We start from the raw sequence: 13,810 nt of genomic DNA, 5'->3' as shown, positions 1-13,810 counted from the left end.
TAGAGAAATCAGTTGTTTGGCCTAAGTACCTAAAGTTTAGAACATTTTTATCTCAATTTTCGCGTTGATCCATTTTTATACCTCCCTAATGATAATTTATATAATTTTTTTTCACGCGCATGCAGAGCTTTGCAGTATAATAAATGATATTTAGAAACAAATCATCATCTGTGATAGATAGACTTATCTCAAAAATATTTTCAAATCTGCCATAACGCACCTTAAACCATCTTACGAACTTAAATAATAAGTCATTTTAGCTTTTCGCTTTTCCGAGGTACTTAAAAACGGCAACTATTATTCCGTTGCATAAAGGAGGTGATAGAGATCAAGTCTGGAATTATCGTTCAATTACACTTCTTCCAATGTTATCCAATATTATTGAAAGATAAAAAAGACTTATTTCTTTTCTGTTTAAATTTAAAATATTTAAATCTCATCAATCTGGATTCCTGAGTAACAAATGCACCAACAATGGTATGTTTTCCTTTTTTAGTAGAGTATACTCTTGTTTAAGCAAAGATGACTCGACGGCAAACATTTAATGCAATTTGTCTAAAGCTTTTAAGTGTGTAAATTATAAAATCTTAATTATTGAGTTGCAGCACTACGGGTTTAAAGGAAGCTTCTCGAATGGTTTAAGTTTTATACTATTAACAGAAGCGAGATTTTAGGGATTAATACGATGACGTCTTCTTATAAGCCGATGGAATATGGAAAAGCTCAAGGTTCAGTTCTGGGGATTATTTTATTTTTGCACTTATAAATATCATTGCTAGTCTGGATATTAGCGGCAAAACCTCTTTGCAAACTATACAAGCTTTGTTTGGGGCAACCCGGGAATTAAGGAACTACATAGAACCGTATCAGATGATCACACAATTAAATATTGGTGCAATTAAAAGTGTCTGTACATTATCGTCTCTAAAACTAAAGTGTTGTCATAGAAAAATACGTTTGAACCTTTTTTACTCTATAACATCAATTTAGCCACCGTTGAATCTATCAAATTTTTGGTAATTATTGTAGACAAGTCCTAATAATGGGACCATCGATGTGCAATCGATGCTATAGCCAAAAAATTAAGCTTTGCATATTTTCCCTAGTAGTTTAAAAATAACTACAAAAGAGAGCTATTCATTATTCGCTGCGGCTAAGTAGTAGGACACCCTGTCCAGACTTCTTAAAAAAATATAAAATATTAACTTTTTCTTCTTTATTTATATTTTAAGCCGTTTACTTATTTCAACTTTTATTTGTACGTATCAGCAATTCTTCCAGAAAGGCAACCTCACAGTTATCCACTTAGCAATGGGGAGCATAATCTTTATCTTCCAACCTCACGGTCGAAGTTAGTTAAAAGCTCTACAATGCACAATAAAATACATACTTATACTTATATGGCATTCAAAATCAAGTACATATATTTTTTTCCGCAAAACTCAAAGTTCAAACTCCGTTTTATTGTTCTTCCGAAGATGATAAAATCGTTAGGAAAACATTTGGCGAGAGTAAAATAAAGAGTTTTGGTTAATGGTAGAACCGTTTTATGATTTTTTATTTTATGTTTTTTTTTTCATTCTGTTTTTGTATGCTTTTTTTATTTTATTAGGTTTTTCTACGAAATATATAAAATTTATTAATAAATTTGTTAACGATAAGTTTTCAAGATATCGTGTGTCAAAGTTTTAGACAATTTTTTGTAATATGATTTGTTAAAAACTTGGGAAGTTTACTTATAAAAATAAAGCACATTTCTACTTGAATCAGCATAATAACAGGAATAAAGTATATTAATCGTTTATGTGGTGCCAATTTTTGTACATTTGTATGGCTTAATAAAGGTAAGTATGAAGAGCTTTTAAGGTAGTGTACTCAAATTCTGGCACTATTTAACAAGTTTGGCATTCTGATGGATTGATTTCTATTGATTTGATTTCTATGGATATCATGATAGCAACATTGCCGGTGCTGCTTTAACGTAAAAAGGATTCCTAATTCGACGATAACCTCATCCAAGTGTTTCTATGAAGGTGCTTTTACAGTTTGGAATGCACGGACTAAGAACAGTAATAAGCGAACAGAATTGAAAGTAATTTAAATGAATGAATCAAATTTTTAACAAGCCCGCCAATTAAAATGAATTTGTATGTAGCTATCTGTACTATTTACTACAAGGATTATATAAGTTGATAAACGACGAATAATAATTGGTTTAATACCCAACAAAGAGACAAATATAAAATCCCGTTTTTCTTAATTAAAAATAATAAGTTCTGTACAAATAATACTTATGTTGTAGGTGGAGTTATTTGGAGTCATGTTTGTGTAATACATTATGTAATTTTTCATACTCTTTTTGTATTGGACAATGTTAACCCACATTGTATTGGGCCAATAAGTTTTTAATACAAAATTAACGTCTGGAACGATCGAAATTTTATTGGGCTGAGGATAGAAGATGTTCCATCATAACAAAGAAGGGGATCCTTTTTAAAATAAATAGATGCACTGCCTATTGTCTTTTAGTTTTTATATAATTATTAAAAGAAAATTTAAACTTTTACACCCTGTATCTTAAAAACTATTCATATATATTTCAATAATTAATCAATCTTTTTACATTGTATTTTTATAACATTAATACCCCATATATAATATAAGAAGAGTCTTAGCTAAGCTCCAGTAATAAACAACTTAAAATGGTTTGTTCGGTAATATATAAGTAAAATAAGAAGCTAATATCGACTAATTTGTAATCCCGGGTATATTCTGATTTACAACAACCATACTTTTGGCTTAGTATATCCCAAAGCGATGCACAGATGTTAGAATGTGTCTTTAATGCTTTCACTTTATATTTTTTTGAGCTTTGCGAACCGTTTGCTGAGTAGTAAAATTTTAAATTGACCAAAAAATCGTGTTATAAAGTTGCCAAAAGCTATTAATTTTTTAAACAATTTTATTAAAAAAATAACATAACCTAAAAATAATTAAATAGTTACATTACAATAAATTGAATAAAGTAAATAAGTTATATACACATTCCAAAAAAAAGATATTTGATTTACTAAATATTTTGTGTTTTAAGAATTAAAAGAGAGTGAATAGAGCATATTATACTAGACATTAAAGATATACACCTAAAAATGGCTGCAGTTAGCTTATTGAAATGAGTACATAGGTGAAGATGTATCACATTTAAAATGATTTTTTTGACTCAAATATCCATTTTTACTGGAATTATTCTAATTTATTTTTTTTGATATACATCGATATATTTTGCTGTCGAATATTGCGGCCTTCTTTGCTGTAAACTAATGTTGATCTCTTCAGGGGATCTGAAGACTTGTCCTAGTTGAGATTGGGGACGAAACGTCGTTGATGGAACTGGTTGATATCTTGGAGGATTTGTCACGCGAACCTAAGAATAAAACGATGTATTAGCAAATATTCCATAAAAATATTATTGTTTATTATTAATGAGCAATATTTTTAAATTGAGAAATTAATTATTTTCTTTGCATGATACTTGGTATGTTTGCGTTACGAAAAGTATTTGTGAAGCCTAACTTTAGCTGAAGCCTTTTTTTAATAAGATAAGTACAGGCAATTACTTGAATAACCTTATATTCTATTTTATTTACCGTGTACTTATTTTATAGAAACATCATTCTTTTATATAACTGATAAAACATCAGAAAAATTGTTTAAACTTACAGAATTCTGATGTTGGATAGGCCTTGTTTCTTCCTCTTCTTCGTCGTATCTAGATCTATATGAATCAGGAAAATACCTGTCTGAGTATCTTAAACTGGTATTTGGCCTTTGCTGATATTCTTCCAAATTTAATGGCTTATATAAGTAATCATTTACAAAGTGATAATCAGAGGACTTTTCACATATGTTGTCACCGCTAGGAGGCATACAGATGAGCTGAATCTATAAAATTAGAGACAATGTACTATAAAAAGTCACTACAGAAAAAATGTCTTACTTGATGGAAAGTAAAACCTTCGGGACATATCCAGGAATGTCTAGCATTGTCATGACAATAATGAAAGATCTCACAGCCCAAATCTTCATCAGCATAGTATCCAGTTTTCTTACCAGTACATTGGAATTTGGACTGGGGTAGTAGAAGAGTCAATCTATCTGGCTCCTCCTCTTTTTCTTCTTCCTCTTCTTCCTCTAGCTTGTTATTTGGTTGCTATATAGATACAAAAAATATAACAAATTGTTTAAAAAAAATGTCGTAGTGGCTTAAAAAAGGGCATAATATTAGTTTAGGCATTATAATATTAGCTTCAAAGTATACCGGATATTAGATATTAAGATATAACATACAGCAATTTTTTCTCCTGCTCTTCTGTACTGTTGTTGTTGTTGTTGTTGCTGTCCTTGCCTTGAATCAGGCCTAACGTAGCCTTTTGGGGTGATAGCAGCATAATAGGAGGTCTTAGGGGGTGACGTGGCATAGGCGTACGTTGGTTGTCTGTCTTGGGTGCCCTCTGGTGCATTATCTAATTCGTCTTCGTATTCTTCTTCTTCATATGCAGCCTAAATATAAATTTAAATATTACACATTAAGAACGCATTCTTAAAAATCTAATTCTTTTATAGTTGCTTTAAGCTTCTCTACATTTATACTTCTTTACCGTGGTAGGTCTAAAAGTTTTTTGTGTAGACCCAAATCCCTTATTTTGTAGATATCTGATTTGATCCTGCTTCAGTTGAGTGTAACCTGGGACCGATCCTGTGACGTCAGTTTGGGGAAAACTGTTAGTGGTAATAAAGTAAAAACTTGTTAGAAGCGTGAGAGCTAAGTAGATTTTCATTCTGAAACAAAAATATTTTCAGTCTTTCACTTTTATTTTTCCTCAAAAAATACTCTTCATAAGAGGTACTCCTTAAACTTTTTGGACTAACTTGGTTTTATAACATATGGAGATATTTGATCTTGGAGAAGATTAGTGAAGCTGAAGTAGTTTTAATCAATGCTAAAATATATAGTGACGGTTTTCTGAAGTTATTATGTAAAGCTTTTCACCAGATTTTACCTTATTTATTTAAAAGCTACTCTTGTGAGAGCTAAACAGAAACGAAAATTGACCTTTATAAAGAGGTTTTACTCGATCCTTATTCACATGTTTTAAATTATGTAGCGTAAACCCAAGTAGAGATTGGTATTACAAGTTCGTTATTCGAACTGTCTGTGTCAGGGTGCTGAGGAGGTGGCCTTCTGTGATATAAGATGCCATACCCCCGAACGCAAACTATATGGAGTATTTAGTCAAACCCAATAAAACTATATGGAGGCCATACATCAAACAAAAGTCCCACCTGCTATTGAGTGAATATATTGAGCTATGATTGAGTGAATGGTACACAATCACAAATTTAGGGCAATAGACGATAGGGTACAGGCAACAGCTAATTTACCACCCAACGGTGTATAAAAAATGTAAGTTTCTAGACTTATAAACAGTAAAAGTGTAAAATAACTATTTTCTACTACCGTGCGTAAAGTGCTCACTTTACGCACTAGTGCCTAAAAAAGTCTTAAAATAAGAATTATATGTCATAATCAATAATATTAATAATGTAAATAAGTCATGATTATTAAATCTTACAAATACAATATGATTTTTTAATAAAACTTTTAACGCTTTCTAAATCCTAATAAACCAGATTGTTATCAATAGGGTGAGAACAATGTATGCCTTCATTTGCTACACTTTCTTTATGTAAATATCAGCTATAAATCTGCAAATGATCTTAACAAGCATTGTAATTACGCTCGCTATGTAATTTGACTATTAAATAGCTCTTGTCGGATAGACAATGAATGAATATTATTAAAAAAAATAGTATTAACCACGCCTTATTTTTTGTAAATTTGAAATATATATGTAGGAACTTCTTAGAAACTAATAGTAACTTTTTTTTATTTAGGACTATTTAAATATAAGTTAATCAATATTTTACTATAAATTATATTACAAAACCTTAAATTTACTATCACTGCAGATTGAATTTGAATAAAAATAATTAGTAAGGAAACTTTGCTTTTACGTGTAGTATGGAGTTAAAAATACGAATTACCTTTAATTATAATAATTAGGCAATACATAGCGCCTTTTCCGCATTACTTTGTAAATTACGCCCCGTTTAAATTACTTTTAAATCTTCTATTACATAAACTATGTGATCTAATATAGAACGCTTTTATTGCTGCTGTAGAATATTGAACTTAATGGTTAAGAGTAATTATATGTATAATGTTCTTGGACATAAGAAATAAAATACTTACTTTCTTATTCTATTCGTTTTCGTAAAAACTTTTATGATATAGTGTCGCTGAAATAATATAATCTAGACTGTTCTAATCTCTTAAAAGATTCCTTGAAACTTTTTATGTAATATCTCAGGAACCTTCATATAAGAACTCATAAACCATTCTAAAATTTTATAAAAGTGTTAAGACGTAAAAATGCTAGTTAAAAAGCACATAAGCTTCGCTTAGATTTAGAAGTTTATATGATATTATAGCTATGTAATAAGCCTAACGTTTAATTAATTATTTACCTGTAAAAATTGAGTGTGAATAGTGAAAAGTGTATTTCCATATTTTTTGCAGACGGCATTACTATAGTCGAATCCATTGTTTTGCCAAATAATTTATAAGTATCTATACAGGGTATCTCGAAAGTAATGAGACATAGAACAACAGTAGATTCCTTACATCAAAATAATGTGATTGAGGTCAACTTCCTGATCCTAACTTTAATAGTAACTGAAATACAGGGTATAACCAATTGACATACTGATATGAAATTTAAAACATACGAGTCTTTTAAAAAGAAAATTAAAACTTCGCATATAGTTTTCGTGTTTTCGGTAGAGGGTGCTCGTTGCTTTAGTTTTTACTGTTTTAGAACCCCTACCTTTTTTTCAGCCCCGTATATTGGTTTAATAAGTATCAAAATAAATTCCCTTTTTTATTTTACATAAAAAATGTATACTTTATCAAAGTCGCTAGGAGCTATAATTTTCGACATATTTTTCAACATTTTTCAAAAAATGTTTAAAATAATATTTATTTACTACTTTATTTAAATCGCATCTGCACTTGGCTTTCGCAGAAACCAGTGTTTGTATTATTTATGTCAAACTTTTTGAATGTCATATAAAATTTTTAAAATGAGTAAAAAGTTTTTTTCTTTAAGTTTAATCATTTTAAGTAATGCCTAGGCATAATTTGTTTACCAATTTGGAGATAAAAATATTTTCAGATAGACAACAACCAAACCATAAATTATTCCAAAGAATTTATAGCCGACTAAGAGAAACTGGATCGTTTCGGCAAAACATGCCTGTTTCGGGCCGCCCAAAAAATATTTCCCAAGGACAGGAAGAAGAAATTTTGGTCCGCGTAGCAGAAAATCCCGGGTTAAGTACTAGGCGAATAGCGGAAGCTACAGGTGTAAGCAAATCATGTGTTGGAATGAACTACCACCTAATTTGGACGGAGACTCGTACTTAAATTTCTTACGAAATGAACTTGAAGGTCTTTTAGAAGATTTACCATTATGCCAGCGCATTTTTCTCGACAGGTACGCAATTACCTTGATGAACAAAATCCCGAACGTTGGATTGGCCGTGGAGGACCTTTGCTTTGGCCTGCGCGTAGTCCAGACTTAAACCCTATGGACTTCTATATTTGGGAATATTTGAAATCAATTGTTTGTGATAGTCCTATAAATAATCTAAATGAAGTAAATGTAAAATTGTAAATTCTCTAAATATGTTAAAAAGTTACGGTCTTCTTTTTAAAATACGGCAGTCATTTGTTAAACGTATTTCAAAATGCTTTGAAGTTAATGGAGAGCATTTTAAACAGTTGTTATAGTGCCGTTATTTATATGTGTCTTTATTTATTATTGTTTTTGGTATATTTGTTTGAATAAATATCATTTACTTTGGTTATGATAAGCATTAACAAAAAAGTCGTAATATTTTTTTTTATTTAGTAACTATTCTAATTTTAAATAAATATTAATAATTTTATAGGTATTAATTTTATTTTATTTAGGATTGCATTGCTAAAAATCTAGTAAATTTAAGTCATTCACATATTAAAAAACCTAAAAGTGTGATTATTTCGAAAATGGTTGCTCCTAGCGACCTTAATAAAGTATTAATTATTTATGTCAAAATTATACGTAATTATATCAAACCAATATATGGAGCTGCAAAAAAGTTAGAAGATTTGAAAAAGTAAAAACTAACGCAACGAGCGTCCTCTACCGAAAACACAGAAATGTATACGAAATTTTCTTTTTCTTTTTAAAAGACTCGTATGTTCTAAATTTCATGTTAATCATTTGGTTCAGAACCTATGAGAAAAAAACGATAAATCAAATAATACTTTGACAGCCTGTGTTTTATTACTATTCAAGTTAGGATGAGTCAAGTTGACCTCAATCACATTATTTTGACGTAAGGAATCTACTGTTGTTCTATGACCCATTACTTTCGGGACACCCTGTATGTAATAATATTACCAGAATTATTATTTACTTAGAACATTGAAAGGCTAGAATTAGTAAACAACAACTTTGTTTGAGTTCAACATGTGCACAGGGGCAAAGGGGGTATTTTTTTGTACTCTGTTGTCAAGTTTACACGCATTTTCAGAAGAAGAAATTTTCAGCTATCTATCAACATATATAATAATGTTAATTTAACTTATGGATGTTAGATTTTAAATTAAAAATAAAAAGTAGAAATAGATATATGTTATTCTAAGCGTAAAAATAACAACTTCAAAGCAAAAAAATAATAACATTCTTATTATTAAAACCGCTTCTAAAAAATTTGAACTCGCAATACCGCAAGCAAGTTGTCATCTTGCGAAATGTCATCTTAACAAACGGATTTGTGTTTACATTCGGCATTTGTGAAATTCTGTGTTCTTTTTTTAGTTTTTGGTTGAAAAGGGAAAAAGTTTAGGGCATTTTAGTGTTTTTGTGAACTGTTACGGTAGTAAAAATTTGTGCCCTTTGTGCCGCAAAATGGAAAAAAGGCAATTTAGGTCGATCTTTTCACAAGTAAATACCGATATTGTCATAACATCTTATCAAGGGACAACCGTAGAATAATAAAAACTTATTAAGAAATCTATAATAGTTATAAAATATTTAATTTCCATAAAAATGTTTTTTATTAGATAAGTACCTTTACTCTAATGAAATACGTTAAAAGAACGCATAAAGAATTCATAAAAGGTAATATTGTTTATAATTTAAAGCATAATCTTTTAATAATAAATATTTATCATGTAATTATTTTTTAACGACGTCAATGGTAAAGATTACTTGTGTCGGTAGAATCAACAATGCGATCAAACGGCGTTACGATGTTGTTGCCTTTTTCTCTACTATAGGGTATATGTTATCTACATTCATTTAACTTTGAATATTGACTTTTTTTATAGTATCTTATCATATTTTATGAAAATAAGATGCTTCATATTTTATTAAAGAAGAATAGTATTATTTTGTGCTTGTCAAAATAAGTTACAAATTTTTATGATATTATAAAGTGTGTGTTTTTTGTTTTACATAAGCATTTGGCATCACTGCATCACAAATGTTGCAAGCAAACAAGCTGCCCATATTGAAAGAACTCGTCCATTATTTCAAAGAAAAAAAATAAAAAACTTCCAAGTCTCGGTCTCAAAACGTGTATGTTTTGAGACCTTTTGGAGGTTTTTTTCTCTAAACTGCCCATAGTTCCATGGCAATGTTAATTTTAGTCTTTTAATGTTCTAAGATTATTTAATAAGTGTTGTGAGAACAGCTGTACCTAGGTAATAGGGTAAACAAGTTGTTTTAAGAGATGTCCTTCGAAACTATTTACTTTTTTGGTATGTGTTGTATTCATTTTAATATGTAGATGAAGGCAGTCGGACATTTTAATAAATATAATTTTTATCCAACCTAGATTTTGATTTCAGTACTAAGTACAGACTACATTGACGTAATGAAATAAAAATTATATAGTTTCATATTACAGCGATAAAAAAAATATTTTAAGATGGTTTTATTATTAAAGTTTTTTTTATAGCTAGTATAAGAAAATCCTTAAAAAAATACAAGGCCGTAAAAATTCAACTATTAACCAGGTTGTCGTATTTCACTAAAGTAATTTTAAAGCTTAGTATTTGCAAGTACTTATCCTATTTCCCCTATTAAAGTTTTTTTCTCGTGTATTTTATATTTTTTCTAAAGGATCACGTGTGATATAATTTTTTTAATTTATTTTAATTTGGTTTTTATCACCCCAGAAAAAAAGAAAACATAACTTAAAAATCGATCTTAATTTGTTTTCATGATACAGGTCGTTAAATTTTCAAATTAAAATTTTACCCCCATTAACAGTTTTGTAAGCCTATGGTTTCTATAATCTTAAGATAAAAATTTAAAAAATATTTCTTAACTCTAACTCGACTGTGAATGTTTTTAACTTAGAATTACGCCTGCTACCTTATTTCAAAAATTTGTTTATTTCCCTAATTAGAACATTTTTAGTCTATTATTACCTAAAAAACAATTCAATAAAGTTATAAAAATAGAAAATAAGCTAGTCTATACAATATATTTAATATCTTTTCACCTTAATTATCCGAAAATATTATTATTTGAACTTGCAATATAATCAAATGGTAGAGTAGCATTTTAGAAATCACTGACATATGGTTAATACATACATAAATACAAAATATTTTTGTAAGCGAATTTCACTTGGATAATTGTCATATTTTTCGACTATGAAGAAGTAGTTGGTGAAAAGCGAGAGTTTATAATGAGTAAAACATTTATAAACGTAGTAAAATTATTTTTATGACAACTTTAATCTAAAATAAAGTAATAAAAAGCTTACTTATAATTATACTAAAACAAGTAGCTCAAAACAAGAAGCATGATGGGTGTACAAGTTATTTTTCTTTCCAAGTCCTCTAGTACCAGACAAATTTAATTTTTTTAAATATTTTCAATTTTAAAATTTAAAAGAAAATAAATTATAAAAAAGCTCAAACATAAATCAACCATACCAATTCACAAATTGAAACTCCATTTTAGTAGATACTGAACTTCAGAAGCGTAATATAAGTAAATTTATATTACTGATTCAAAAAACGTATTTTTAAGGAGATAAAATAAATGATAATGGTCCACAATTATTAAAATTAGACTCATTAATAACAAATATGAAAGCCACACTAAGAAGTGGAATTTTGTTTTAAAAGAGCTGGTTAATCTATAACTCGCCTCTTAAGATATGAATTTTAGTGCCAAAATGTGTGTCACAATTTAATCCATATGTTTAAGCGATTTTTTCTCTTTGTTTGTTTATAGTAAGAAATTTGGCTTGGCCATGTATACAGGTTGGGGAATCAATCATTAGGGATAGAGAGATACTTAAAAGCGAAATTTCGTTCGCTATGCTACTCGCCTGTCTCGTTGTTGTTTCTAAGTACAATAATATAAACTCTAATAAAAGTAGAAAAATTGACACACTATGCAAAAATAAGATTAACACTCATAAAAATAAACTTAACAAAAATTAATTCTTTAATAAAAGTCTTAAACAGACCTCCTTCTTTGCCTAACTTTTCATAAGTTAAAAGGTAATTTATCATAAAAGCCATTTCGTACTTCCAAAAAAGTTTCTGTGAAAATGACATTGTGTTTCTACAATTTTTTCTCGCAACTATTCAAATTGATTGTCATTTTGTCCTATTATTGGGTTTGCAAATAGTCTCCTTAAAGTCATTTGGGGACAAATCTGGAGTTCTAGGTCATTTACTATCGGCAGTTCCACTAATAAAATGGTTGGGAAAAGTATTTGTTAAAAATTCATTTACCATACCCACATTCTAAATAAGAGAGCAAGGAGAATTTGAATAGTGGGAAGAACTTGGTTTTACAGCAACTTAAGGAATTTTTGAGCATTTAAAGTAAGTACCGTCAATAAAAAATGGCTTGATATGGTCGCAGGTACCTATATTTTTTTTCAAATAATAGTAACAATTTTATGGTCCATACCCAGTTCTTCTCCAACACTTTTAGTTGATCGTGTTGAATCTACACTTCTAGGGCACTACATGTCGGTCTTGCCCCTAGACGCTTTTAATAGGAGGTTTTTGCATTTAAGTGTGGAATACGTTTTAGTGTGAGGAAAAAAAATCTCAAGAAATCACATTAAAAATTGGGTTTATTTTGCAAGAAATCGTTCTATTTTCAAATGTACCTGAAAAAAAAATTGCCTCCATAAAACCTTTTAATCACTTGAACTCTTTCGGAAGGAGTATAAACCGTAATAGGTGGAGAAAAAAATAAAAGCGCTTAAAAATGCAAGACTGCAAAGTGTAGTCACACAGAAAAATAAGATCTGCCGATACTATTATTGTTATTTTGTAAAAAATAAAAACAGCAAATACCCATAAGACTACCAGAGATGGCGACGAGAGTAAGCGTTGTTGCCATTATTTTGGACAATGCCTAATTTTGAATTTCCCAACCCGTATACTTAATATTTCCTTGAAATAACGCACCCGCTATTTCTAATGTTACCCTTAGTGTATATCTTTTTTCATCTTACCCTGGCATTAAAGGAAAATGGAGATTAAGCAGTCATGTTTAAAATCTACTTAAAATTAGGATTTAATTTCTTAATAAAGAAATTAACTTTTTTACATCTGGGTTTGTATTTTAATATTAAGTGTAGTATAAATTAAAATAAGAGTAAATAAATATATTAATACTAGTCAAGTCAGCACATCCAGTAAAACTAGTCAGAATTATTCAACAAACATCAGGTAACTATTTAACAAGTTCAAGAAGGAATATTTCTTCAATAAAAAAGTTAAAGCAACGTGAATCTTTTTTTACTTCTCTTATTGCCAACAGTACACAGGTATATAAAATACCAGCATTTAACTTGTCATAGTATCTGTATTGTTAATAACAAAATAAAATCATTATATAGTTGGTGCTTATTATCTAGATCGTTGTACGGACGCGATTCCGCTACCTTTCACTCTTTAAATTTGTGTTCTTCGGGCAAAAATGCACAATTGAAAGCAAGTTTTCTGTTTGATTTTATTGGATTTTGACACGTTGCAGAATATTAAGGCACGGTGAAACTATAAATTATTTCGTAATATTATTAGCTGGCCTAAAAAACGAAAATTTGTTAAAAGTAAGCAAGGAAAAAGTTTTAAAGGGAGAAAAAAGTAACATTACAAACAATACATACAATATATGATAAATAAATAAAAATTAAGTTAAAAGACACAAGAAGAATTAATAAATTATCCAAAACGAGAATAACTGTATATTAAATTATTTTAAAACCAAAGTTTTAGATTTTTTTTGGCGTTTTTAGTGCTAGGCTTGTTTATACCTAAAATACCAATAATAGTCAACATCTTAATGACCTTAATCATTTAACTAAAAGTAAATAATAAAAAAATTACTTAAGTAAACCAAAATTTAGGTGAACATTTTTAAAGTTGTCAGTCAGTAAGCGGAAGTATTTTAATTAGTTAATAAAGAAAAAAATTGAGGACAAATGAGAATCAGAGATATACATATATAATATATAGGTAAAAATAATAAATTTAAAAATACATTAAATTGTGTCAAATGAATCCTTAAAGAAAGCCTATTTAAAATTATTCAGAACAAATGTAGATACTAGATACTACTTTAATTAATACACACTTATTATAACCCAAGTT

General features: G+C 29.0%; 2 protein-coding genes across 3 annotated transcripts in view; one reads left to right on the top strand and one right to left on the bottom strand.

The window, feature by feature from the left end:
* LOC126736454 (E3 ubiquitin-protein ligase TRIM71) overlaps positions 1-13,810 on the top strand; it is a 107,486-nt gene that overhangs the window by 19,946 nt on the left and 73,730 nt on the right. The gene's annotated exons all lie outside the window — the stretch shown is intronic.
* Positions 2,945-13,810, bottom strand: part of LOC126736468 (uncharacterized) — a 31,281-nt gene continuing 20,415 nt past the window's right edge. The window contains exons 2-6 of the mRNA XM_050440846.1: positions 4,659-4,839; positions 4,348-4,560; positions 3,998-4,210; positions 3,721-3,942; positions 2,945-3,424 (exon numbers count right to left, since the gene is read on the bottom strand). Coding sequence (XP_050296803.1) covers positions 3,254-3,424; positions 3,721-3,942; positions 3,998-4,210; positions 4,348-4,560; positions 4,659-4,838 — 999 coding nt within the window. The 5' untranslated portion in view covers position 4,839 and the 3' untranslated portion in view covers positions 2,945-3,253. The remainder of the gene's footprint in view (positions 3,425-3,720; positions 3,943-3,997; positions 4,211-4,347; positions 4,561-4,658; positions 4,840-13,810) is intronic.

The sequence above is a fragment of the Anthonomus grandis genome, chromosome 5 (genome assembly GCF_022605725.1).
Source record: "Anthonomus grandis grandis chromosome 5, icAntGran1.3, whole genome shotgun sequence".
In the NCBI taxonomy this organism is placed as follows: domain Eukaryota; kingdom Metazoa; phylum Arthropoda; class Insecta; order Coleoptera; family Curculionidae; genus Anthonomus; species Anthonomus grandis.
The sequence above is the reverse complement of the archived record's forward strand: the minus strand, read 5'-3'. Positions and strand labels throughout refer to the sequence as shown.